The sequence below is a fragment of the Penaeus monodon genome, chromosome 11 (genome assembly GCF_015228065.2).
Source record: "Penaeus monodon isolate SGIC_2016 chromosome 11, NSTDA_Pmon_1, whole genome shotgun sequence".
Classification (NCBI taxonomy): Eukaryota; Metazoa; Arthropoda; class Malacostraca; order Decapoda; family Penaeidae; genus Penaeus; species Penaeus monodon.
This window is the reverse complement of record NC_051396.1, coordinates 24963390-24976248: the sequence shown is the minus strand read 5'-3', so window position 1 is coordinate 24976248 and position 12859 is coordinate 24963390. Positions and strand designations below refer to the sequence as shown.

General features: G+C 40.6%; 1 protein-coding gene across 2 annotated transcripts in view; it reads left to right on the top strand.

Annotated features, from left to right (window-relative positions):
• Positions 1-10999: 10999 nt before the first annotated feature.
• Positions 11000-12859, top strand: part of LOC119578853 (HBS1-like protein) — a 19499-nt gene continuing 17639 nt past the window's right edge. For both annotated transcript variants that reach the window (XM_037926505.1, XM_037926506.1), the window contains exon 1: positions 11000-11131. In XM_037926505.1, coding sequence (XP_037782433.1) covers positions 11089-11131 — 43 coding nt within the window. In that variant the 5' untranslated portion in view covers positions 11000-11088. The remainder of the gene's footprint in view (positions 11132-12859) is intronic.

Sequence of the window (12859 nt, the reverse complement as noted above, 5' to 3'; positions counted from 1 at the left end):
GAGCTTGCGGTCTGTTAGGATGTTTACGGTGTTTGGGCATATATTTTGCTAGTCCAATTCTGCGTCTGATTTCCTTCTTGCAACGAGCATCTGAGGTGACAAGAGCTCCTAAATAATTGAGGGAGGAGACCTGTTAGATTTCTATGGACAAGTTGGTGGGATTTCGAACTTTGAAACTACCATGCATTTTGTTTTCTTGCAATTGATATAGAGGTCAAGACGTTCACTAGTTTCCACAACAGAATTAAAAGCATTTGGAGGTCATTTACAGAAGTGGCCATGAAAACTGTATCATCTGCATAACGAAGATTGTTGACCTTACAATAATTGGTAATATTGCCTCCTGACGATCGTCAGAGTCTGTGTGCGTGCGTGCGTTTGTGTGTGTGTGCGTGTGTGTGTGTGTGTGTGTGTGTGTGTGGTGTGTGTTAAAGTGCATGTGTGTGTGTACGTTTGTATGCGTGTGTGCATATGCACGTGTGTGTGTATACATTGTTTATGTGTATGTGTGTGCATATACGTGTGTGGTTGTGTGATACACATGTTGTATGTGGATGTATGTGTTATAATAAGTGTGTGTGTGTGTGTGTGTGTGTGGGTGTGGGTGTGTGTGTGTGTGGTTGTGTGTGTTTGTGTGTGTGTGTGTGTGTGTGTGTGTGTGTGTGTGTGCATACACATGTGTGTATGTGTATGTATGTTTATAATGTGTGGGTGTGTGTGGTGTGGTGGTTTGGTGTGTGTGTGATCGTGTGTGTGTGTTTGTGTGTTGTGTGGCATATGATATTCCGGATGTTTCATCTTGCCTGTGGCTCTTCTAAGCCGTTGATGCCACGTAAGTGTCTAGTTTGATTGAAAACGCTTTTAAATTTTTAATTTTATTTCTCTTGAATTACATCTACGACCTTAGTAAAAGATATCCTCGAATCTCACCACCATCTTTCACTACTGCGATATAGCAATTAAGCAATTCCAGTCCTAAAAGAAAAACGTGAGATTTTTATCGGCCTAACTAAACGATACGGGCAATAAAAAAATATATTATTACGTCACCGAGTTGCTTGCTCTTTTTCTGCCCCTAATGCAGGCTGTTATTCCCTGATGCTCCTATTACGTCATTTTGTTTTTCAGCAACACCGGCGCGATCACGTGGCCTTACCTGCCGACTTCTTAGTCAGGATTACAAATTACAGGCGAATTTCACCGTAAACCAACTGCTTTATTTAGTCGCACACAGACAGCATCTGAGGAACTGGTCCTTGTCTGCTTATCCATAGGCCAACTGTGTCCACAGTAAACAGCTACTGTTTTGCAGCCGGTTATCTCGGGTTGGTCACTGGCGTTGGCGTCTCTCTCTCTTCTTCCCTCTCCTTCGTCCCATGCACGCATTGCGTCTGTTCCGTACACACCGAAATACGTTTTGTGTTTCCCCCTTTTCTGCATTACAACTCTGACATATCACGCCGCTCTCATTTGACAGAGATCGTCCTCGAGCTTGCACAAGAAGACGAACATTTTCATAAATTCAACTAAAAGATAAATAATTCAACGCAATCAACTTAAGCAATATAGTTTTTGGGTAGCTTGGGGTTCCTTTCTCTCTGGGTCCTCTTTGACTGTTTCCTCGCTGACCACACTTGGATTACTACTCCTCTCAGTGTGGTGTCCCAGGGAACGTCCTGTCTTCATTCAGTGGGTCGTGTATCTGCTCCTACAGGTACCTGTTCCTCCAGCCCACTGTCATCTTCTTTGGTCTTAGCTTTTCCTACTCGGGGTCGCCTTTCTAATGAACTTTCGCATAGAGTTTCTGTCCCATGCTCTGCCTTCGTCTAGATGTTTTCTCCTCATATCTTTTTTGACAACATCCTTCTATCTGGTCTTTGCTCCTCTTGGTCTGTTTCCGCTCTATTCCATCTCCATTGACTGTCTTCCCACATGATCTCGTTTCTTCTTAGCAGTGTCCATACCATCGCAGTCTTGATTCCTGAACATTCTTTTGTATTTCTGTTACCAATTGAGTTGATCTCTTATATATTTTAGTTCGTATGCAGTCTATCTTTGTTACCCCCCCACCTCTGAAGCATTTTCCATTTCAGCACATCCAATTTCTTTCCTCGCCTTTCTCAGTGGTGCAGTTTCTAAAACCTGAGGCATAGCTGTCTGACCACGAGACTTTATGTACCTTTCTAACTTTACAAGCCTCTCTTGTCGCGATCACTCCCGAAACCTTTATCCAATTATTCCAACCACATGAATTCGGTGTTTAATTCTCTCTTCCTATGCTAACCATCTTCCTTAACCATCGCTCCCAATACTTTTAAAAGTGGTCGCACTCTCTCCAGTTCATCCATCTATTTGTATCATTGACTGTTGACTCCTTCTTTGTCATTGTGAAATACTCGGTCTATGTTTTTTTCCTGCTTTATCTTCAGCCCTCTACTCTCTAATGCAGTTTCTCCATCTTTTCCATCTTCCCTCTGTAGCTTCTGCTTCGTCTCACCACCAACAACGATGTCATCGCATGCAGTAGGCACCATGGTGGGGCTCTTCACTCACTTCCTCTGTTCATCACACCCATAACCACAATGAACAGTATGGGCTGAGGGCCGAGCCTTGGTACAAGCACCTAGTACCCTCAAACCCATCTGTCTCATTTCCTACTGTGCATCAGACCTTGGTGGTAACATCTTTAAGTCTCTTGATCATTCTCACATTATTTTCCTCGTCACTCACTCGCTTGCGCCTACTCTCCACACTTGTCTCGGACACTCTACAAAGCTTTCTTCTAGGTCTATAAACAACATGTGTAAACACTTTTTGCTCTCTCGATTGTTTTCCATTGTTTGTCTAAGGATAAAAAAAAATGGAACAGAATATCCCATGCCCACCGTTCCCTACTTCCCCCTACGTCCTTTCATGAGCGTCTGTTCGCGTGGCTGTTCCCCGTTTTTTCATCTCTCAGCGCTGTTGCACCTCTATCCTTGATATTTCCAATCACTGCACCCCGGTGAGCACCTCCATCACCTCTGATCAAGCTGTTCAGTTTCCTCGTTCCAGTATTTATGAGATAGTCTTCCCATCTCTTGTTGTTTCCTTGTTCTGTTCTAATTATATTTCCATTCTCATCAGTTCATTGCTTAATATGTATGATATCTTTTGTGCTTTATTCCTTGTCTTTGGGGGGCAGTTTAAAAACCTTCCCTGATCCTTCCTTCTGTCTAGATCTTTCATACAACTGATCGAAGCCCTCTCTTAGCTATTGCCAGCAGCTCTCTTTGCCTCTTTATTCTTGGTATTATATTCTTTTTATTTCTCTCGCTAAGGAGATTTCCCATTTCTCTTCTTTAGGCCTCCTTCCTTCTTCGTTATTGCCTGTTGTACTTCCTCATTGACTACCAGTTTCTGTAATTTCCAGACTCTTTTCCACTAATTTCTCCTAAAATCTACTTTTCCTGCACGTATCACAAATCCACTTGTTGTCATTCCACCAGGAGGTTTAGATCTTCAATTTCTTGCTAATTTGCCCGAGTACTCGCTCTTTGAACTCTTCGTTCTTCTCCGTTCGTCATCTATGCCAATTTGATCTTCTTAGGTCCAGGTTTCGGTGTGCTATTATTCATCGGGATACCTAAAGTGTTCAAATCCTCACGCACCAGGTTTGGTGTTGGTTGGTCACGTGATCACACCTGGTATTTACATTACAGTTTATTATCTCAACCATATTTCTCCTACGATACAGAGGTATCTATTTTGGCTAGGTCTTCCGTACTCGTTATGTGATAAGCTGTTCTTGTCGTTTCGTAAAATAGTGTTACTGGAAGAACCATATCGTTAGAGATGGCAAATCAGTAACACGTTCCCATCCTCATTCTCTCATCATAACCCATCCCTCCATGCACTCGGCTGATAAACATTGGATCCTCTCCCAACATGCCCATTTAAGTCTCCACCGATAACACTCCTTTCGTCTTCAGCACCTTCTCAATTCATCCTGTAGTGTTTGTCCCAAACTCAGCCTTTTCTTCATCGGGCAACTCTCTGAGTTGCGTAAACCACTATATACATTGATCTCAACTCCTCAAGAGCCAGCTTTTACCATAAAAGCTATCATTTTTTCAAATTACTTCCACACCTGGGCACTCTTAAATTTTATCCGACACTATTATTCCAACACCATTTCGTTTGTCCAAATTTGCACTTCCATAGATTACTTGTATCCGTCTCCCAACTCTTTCGACTTATTGCCACTCCACTAGTTTCCTTGCACACACACATAATGTCCACTTTCCTTATCCACATCAACCCATCAATGCTCTTCCCGCCAGTCATAGTTCCTACATTAATCGTCCCAATCCTCGCTTTGAGCTCCGCCTCTTTGGCTCAACACGATCTTGATGCGGTACCCTCGCTTTTTCCACAGTTTAGGGCGATGTTTTCTGTGAGCCACTTCCTAGTGGTGGCATCCTACATTGGGTCATACTTCGAAAGACTCATTTTCATAAGATTTTGGCAGTGTTTTTACGGGGGAAATGCCTTCTACCCCAACCTCTCCTTTACTCCGGGCTTTAAGGACCGGCACCAGTTAGCTAAGCTTGCTCCCCCAGTAGCTCCTCCACTCACTGTCCCTCCTGGCTAAATCACCTACATCTTCTCCGTCCTCTGCAATTTATTCATCGTCCACAGGCTTTGGGGTTATCCTTTCTTCCTTTTCTGTTCGCAGGTGAAGCTGGTCTCGTGCTGGTACTTTTTCATAGCCCAGTCATTGTGACCACCGTTCTCCTTTGTCAGGCCCTCTCTGGATCCTGGATTTCACCTCTGACACATTCTCCACATCAAATAGGTTCCTCCTGCACATCCTTCCTTCACAGTAGCTGTGCAGCCAGACCTTGTCACATGCCTGCACTGGTGTCACGATTGTAGTGTCCGTCGTATGGATCCCTGCCAGTTTTTTCAAAGGTCTTGAGCATAGTGTTGCACCGCTCCATTCGCCACTGCAGATTACTGCTACTCCATGCTGACAGTGGGTGCTCTTAATTAGGGATCAGCATGTTTCCCACATCCACAGGAGGCGGATCTCCGCATTCCAACACCTCTAGCAGGAATGTATCCAGTGGCTTCATGCTCTGCTGAGCCTTATGCCATCAACGATAGGAGATGTTGTCCCACTCATCTGTCCCTTGGTGAACTTGGCCAGCATCTTACCTTAAGGAAGGTCCGGTTAAACCTCTCACTAGGTCCAATTACTGGTCCTCAGTGGGGTAGTCCTGGTCTTCCACAGTCCCATCAGCTGCAGAACTCCTGGATACCCTCAGCCCCAAACTCCTTGCCCTGGTCAGAGTGCAGTATCACACCTAGAATGCCAAAATCTGCAAAAGATTTTGGGCACTGCATATGCCTTCAGTCAATTGCCACAAATAAATCGATTATTTGCCTTGGTAAAAAAAAAAAAAAAAACAAAAAAGAAAAAAAAAAAAAAAAAAAAAAAAAAAAAAGAAAACTGCTACTTCTTTCCATTAGCAACCCCGACTATCTCATGCAATGGCGCCTTCCCCCACTGCTGGACCTCTTCGGTATTGGCAAATATCACACTTTGACTCATGCCACTGTTGACACCATACCACCGCTGTATGCAGCCTGCTGAATGTCTTCTTTCTTCCCATTTGTCCACCCTGCTGGGCGCATCATGACTTCCTTCGGCAGCCAGGCCTCCATCTTTTTTGTGTGCGATGCCTGCCAACAGCACCTGCCCATCCAGCCTCACCCATTTGGCATTCCAAGATGCCGTGGCCTCAGGGGAGCCACCTCATGCTATCCTGGCCGCTCCTGGATCTCAGCCACCACTCACCACAAAGGCCCAATGTCTGGTTCCTTCTGCTGAGCCTCTGCAGATGCAAATATCCAGGTCCTCCTAACCTCCTGTGTCCTCTTGCCCTCGACAGTTTCATTTTTTGCTGCAATCTTGCAGTCTTGCTCACAAGGTGGTGTGACTTAAAGTTACTGCATCTCCCTGAACCTCCCTGGTATTCCTCCAATCTTCCAAGCAATCGTGCCATCTGCCCCTCTGGGTTCTTCTGGGTCTCCAGCCACTTAGCGCTCCATGGTCCATTGCACAACAAACTGTGCACCATACAGTTGGGGTGAAAATGCAAGAAACTCTTCATAATGGCCAGCAATTCTTCTGTGTGACACAGTAGTTTCGCTTATTCGAGCACGTGAGAACTTACTACTATATATGCACATTTCGTCCTGGTCATCTTCACCTGTGAAGCACTGCACCCACTCCTTCACTGCTGTGTCGCATCCAGGAGGTTGGAGACCTAGGATCTGGAAATTCAGCCACCGGTGCATCAACCAAAGCCCATCTTAGCCTCTCAAATCAGTCTGGCCTCCTGTCCAACTGATGGCATGCCCATCTTGCCTGAAATGATGGAGTGTTATAGTTATCCTGGCGAAGTCCTTTATGAACCAGCGGTAATAACTAAGGAAGCCAGCAAAGCTCCTCAACTCCACTAGATCCCTAGGCACCAACCACTCACGCACTGCCCTCACTCTCTCAGTGTCTCCGACTTCCTCACTGGACACTACATGCCCTTGGAATGGCACCTCCTTCCTAAAGAGAATACACTTCTTGGGATTGACCTGCAGGTTAGCTTGTTTCATATGCTGAAGCACAGCCTCCAGCTCCATTCAAACCCCTTCCTCACGCTGCTGCCGCACAAGGATGTCAGCCAGTAGTAAGCACTGTCCTTGCATTTCACTCAGCGCATACTCCATCAACCTCTGAATGTGGCAGGAGCATTGCACAGTCCGAAGGGCATCACCCAGAACTGCCACAGTCCTCGCCCGGACGAGACTTCAGGTCCAGGGTGGAAAACCACGTGGCACCTGCCAGAGAGTCCAAAATGTCATCCACCCGGGGAAGGAGCTAAGAGTCCTTCACTGTGATGCTCTTCAGTAACCGATAGTCCACACAGATCTGGTCATCCCATCTTTCTTCTTCACTAACACCAGTGTGGATACAATGCCTGACCACCCTTGTGCATCCCAGGTCTGTACCTCCTTTGCTGAACACATCTGCGGACTTGCACAACATCCTCCGTAAATGGCCAACTTGAACAGATGTCAGGCACTTCACACTCCGTTGCAGGAGGTGCACAGCAATAGATATATATATATAGTATAGATCTATATATATACTATGTATATTATATATGATATATTATATATTATATATATTATATATATATATATATATCTATATATTATATATATTATAATATATATATATATATGTGTAGAATATATAGAATATATATATATATATATATATATATATATATAAGATTATATATATTATATAGATGTGTGTGTGTGTGTGGTGTGTGTGTGTTGTGTGTGTGTGGGTTTGGGTGGTGTGTGTGTGTTTTTGTACACACACCGAAACACACACACACACACCACACACACACACTACACCACACACACACCACACACACACACACACACACCACACGGACACACACAGACACACACCGCACACACACACACACACATATATATCATATATTATATATTTATAATAATATATATATATATTATATATATATATATGTGTGTGTGTTTGGTGTGTGTGTGTGTGTGGTGCTGTGTTGTGTGTGTGTCGTGTGTATGTTGTGTGTGGTGTGTGTGTGTGTGTGTGTGTGTGGTGTGTGTGTGTGTGTGTAGTGTGTGTGTTGTGTGTGTGGTGGTGTGTGTACACACACACACAACACACACACACACACACAACACACACACACACACACACACCACACCCACACCACACACCACACACACACACAACTGATAATATATATATAATATATATATAATATATATATATATATTATATATAATATATATATATATCTTATTATATATATGTATATGGTATATATATATATATATATATTATATATATATTTATATAATATATAATATATATATATTCTGGCCCTCCTGTGACGGAGTATGAAGTGCCTGTATGTATGCATGCACATGTGTTTGTGTGTGTGTGAGTACGTGTGTGTGTGTGTATATATGTATGTATATGTGTTTGTTTGTGTGTGTGCGTGTGTATGTGTGTGTTCTTACCTAGTTGTTTCAATGCGGGAGAAGAGATAAGCTCAAATGGTCCCGTCTGCTATATTTAGATTACCATATAACTTTTCAAATTGATGCACATGTTTGGTACAGACAACGTGTGTTGTTGTTGTTTTTGTGTGTGTACAAAACACACACACCCACACACCGCACACACACACACACCACACGCACACACAACACACACACACACACCCACACGACCACCACACACACCATATATATATATAATATTATATATATATATATATATATTATAATTATATGTATAGATATATATATATATATTGGTATCTATATATATTATATTATCTATAGATATATATATATCTATATATAATGTATATATAGATTATATATATATATATATATATATAATTGCTGTGCACCTCCTGTGACGGAGTATGAAGTGCCTGTATGTATGCATGCACATGTGTTTGTGTGTGTGTGAGTACGTGTGTGTGTGTGTATATATGTATGTATATGTGTTTGTTTGTGTGTGTGCGTGTGTATGTGTGTGTTCTTACCTAGTTGTTTCAATGCGGGAGAAGATATAAGCTCAAATGGTCCCGTCTGCTATATTTAGATTACCATATAACTTTTCAAATTGATGCACATGTTTGGTACAGACAACGTTAATTGGAAGATTGTTCCATGTTTCAATAGTTCAGTTTGGGAACTGAACTTCTTGACATCTTTCTCGCCTCTTTTTACTTTCACTTTGTGGCTGTGTCATCTCGTCCTTCTTGTGTTCAAAATTTAAGTCATCTTTGTCTAGCTTCACCTTCCTGTAATATAGATTTAACATCATTATCATGTCAACCCTCTTTCTTCTTTTGCTTCCAAGTAGTAAGACCCATTTTCTGTAGTCTTTCTTCGTAGTTCATATCTCTTAGAGTAGGTGCTCATCTTGTGGCTGCTCTTTGAACTCTTTCTAGTTTATCTATATCCATTTTTAAGTGTGGACTTCATACCACTGTACCATACTCAAAACTGGGTCTTATGATGGCTGTAATGACCTCCTTTACCATGTCTTCGTCCACATACACCACGATTCCCTCTTCATGTTGCAAATCACCCTTATACTTTATGAAACCTTGTCATTTATGTGATCATTGGCTTGGTTCCTATTTATGATTATTTCAAGGTCTTTTTCTTAATCTGTTCGGTTCAATATTACGTCTCCTAACTTGAATTGGTATAGTGGACGATTTTTACTTTCTCCGAACCTGCCTGCATGACATTTATTGGTGTTAAATTCCATTTTCCATATACAACTCCAAATGAATAAGTTCTCGATGTCACTTTGGAGACATCGGCATGAGACATTGTCTATTATCCTTTTTTTCATTTTCATCTGCAAACATACTCAGATAACTAATTGGGCTTATGTTTGACCCTAATCTTTATTGAAATATAAACAGCTGTGCCAGACCGAATCCTTGAGGGTACCTCCTCCTGTTACTCGTCTGCCATATAGGGTGCTTCCCTCTAATGACGGTTCTCATCTGTCTTTCATGACGAAAGTCTTCCATCCATTCGAGAATTTTGCCTTTCATTACACCTAAGTGTTCTAATTTCCATAATAGTCTTCAATGAGACACCTTATCAAATGCCTTCTTAAAGTCTAAGTATACACAATGCGCCCCAACCGTATTTCAGAAACTCTATCACAGAAATAGAGATTTGCCACGCATGACCTTCCTTCCCTATAACCAAATTGTTTATTTGATATCATATCGTGTTTTTCAAGTACTTCAACCCACTGTTTCCTAATTATCCTTTCTAACAGCTTGCATACTACACTAGGTAACGAAAATGGTCTATAATTTAGAGGGTTTTGTTTGTCGCCGTTCTTGTATAAAGTTGCAACATTGGCAAGTTTCCAATCTTTTGGTTGTTCTCCTTGTCTCACTCTACATAATCCTTCGGCACATTCCCTCAGAACCCACTCAGATATCTCATCTTGTCCCTCTGTCTTGTCTAAACCTTTCAGTAGGTCTTTTATTTCATTCTTTTCGAGTGTGATATTTTCGATATTCTTATTTACGTTCGTACGGTTAACTGCCATTTCAAAGTATGGGTTCTGAACAAACGCTGACATTGAGGATTTCACACATTTCCTCTTCCTTAGTATAAACGTGTGTGTGTGTGTGTTGTGTGTGTGTGTGTGTGTGTGTGTGTGTGTGCGTGTGTGTGTGTGTTATTGTGTGTTGTGTGTGTGTGTGTGTGGTGGTGTGGGTGTGTTGTGTGTGTGTATGTGTGTGTGTGTGTGTGTGTGTGTGTGTGTGTGTGTGTGTGTGTTGGTGTGTGTGTGTTTGTGTGGTGGGGTGTGGCGGTGTGTGTGAGGGTGGGGGGGGGGGGAGTTGGGTGTCTATAGAAAAATGTTTTCTACAGAGAACCGTGAATGTGAGTGATTAGATTGCTTTGGAGATTATAGTGACCTTGGAGTATTGTTGAAGTTGCATATGTTTCCACTGACAAATAAAGAAAACGACAAGATGGTAAATGAAAAGAAGCTATTTAAGCACACTAATGAAAGAATAACGGTTTTCGTAAGGACACTTATTCTGAAGCTGTAATATCCACAGGAATGTATTAATGAAACAGTGTTAATAAGATATCCCATTTTCAAATTTCCCTCCAGAGCTGATGCCATAATTATTTTGCTTTTTCATCAGGTTCGCAGGTAGGAAATAGTCTTGGCTTGCTCTTTATGAAGAAAAATGTTTTAAGTGGCATGAAATTTATGAACTCTCAGAGAATAAAGAATTGTATTTCGTATTCAAATTTGTATTGCAGGAGTTCAGGTGATGTACCAGTAAGCTAATCATGACACGAATACCTTGAATTCCTTTCGCTCACAGAATCGGAGGAGTCCATCATGGTGTGGGGGTCCTTGCAGTAACGTTGGAATTTTGCTTACTATTTTGACGATACGGGAGCAAGATGTCGCGGCACAGGAACTACAGGAACCTAGATTTTGAAGAAGGCAAGTTCTGCTGGAATGTGAAAGTGGACTATATTACAGATTACTTACCATTTTGGCAGGTTTAACGTGAGCGTGTTGTGAGGCCATGGAAAGGGAAAACAAGCCACATTATTGTGACATTTGACGTTGATTTAAATAAATTCGTGTGCTTTAATTTTCTTTTGTTACTAGGTTATGTTAGAACAACAGGGAATTCGAATGGAATAACTATAGTAAAATTTTTAAATATTTGTTGTGGACAAACGTGGTGTCATAGATGTTATTGTTATTATTATTTTTTTATATGGAATTTCTATAACAAAAAAAAAAATTTAGTTTGATGAGAGGAACAATGATTCTTATTAGGATCATGATGATGGCAGATTTTATCATTACTCATTCCAGCTTGTCAGGGATTTCCTTCATATATTTTACTAATGTATTAGGGAGCAACTGTTCAGAATACAACCTCACTTCACAAACTCACAGGGAATAACAAACCTCCCCTAAAAGGTATATGTCTAGATAGAACTTAGACGGATTCTTTGTTTGATAATAAAACCCTAGGGAGGTTGATAAATTCTTTTGGCTGAATGTCTATGTGGAAGTTTGTTTGTCTTTGCTGGAGTGTCAAAGATCGGAGGCCATTGCTGTACTTCAGGAAATGTCTGTCTTAGATGAACCATTCTGCAAATTACTGTTTAACCCTAATAATGTTTTATGGGTTCTTCAATCTCATTACTAGAGAAAATGTGAAAAAGTCATTAGGGAAGGAAAATTTATTGCAAGTTAAGGATCAAGTCCAATTTCCAATTTGCGAGAATGGAGAGTGGGGTTTGCTTTCCTCATGCTTGAGCACAGTGGCAGTAGTAGTTACTTGAAGCTGTACAGAAACACCATCGAGAAGGCCATCATGTGTGTTAATCTGTTGGCTTGCATGGAACCACGTTATGATGTTCCTAATAGTAAGATCCCCCAAGAAATCTACTAAGAGCTTAAACAAGTGTTGCATTTTGATATCTATGAAGGAAAAAAAAAAAAATATGGAGTTTTATAATGAATATTTATCATTCATTATAATTATTATTTGTATCCATTTGGAAAAGTATAGCATCTAAAGATACTCCATTTGTAAAAGTATAGCATCTAAAGATACTCCATTTGGAAAAGTATAGCATCTAAAGATACTCCATTTGGAAAAGTATAGCATCTAAAGATACTCCATTTGGAAAAGTATAGCATCTAAAGATACTCCATTTGGAAAAGTATAGCATCTAAAGATACTTCTCATGAACCTTGACTGCATGCTTGAGAATGAAGGTGTGGTCCACACTGTAATCGGAAGGCGTGGCAAGTATGTGTATGATATATTACCATATGAACGCAACACATTTTTGTCTTCAGTCTGTAATTAGCTCAGTAACTGCAGATAACATAACAAAAAGTCCACTGTAATTTCATTCTATTAACTGCTTTTAGCCTTTTCCTTCATTTTTGGATTTTTAACAAAATTACTATGTTGTTTTTATTATTATTTGTAATTTAATAACATTAGGATCATAATGTAATAAGATTATATATGTGTATATGTTCATATATATTTATATGTTTATATATATTTATATATGTTTATATATTCATAGACTTTCATATATATTTGTATATGTTTATAGATGTTTATACATACTATATGTTATATTATATATATACTATAAATATATTATATAGACATACAATTATTATGTTTAT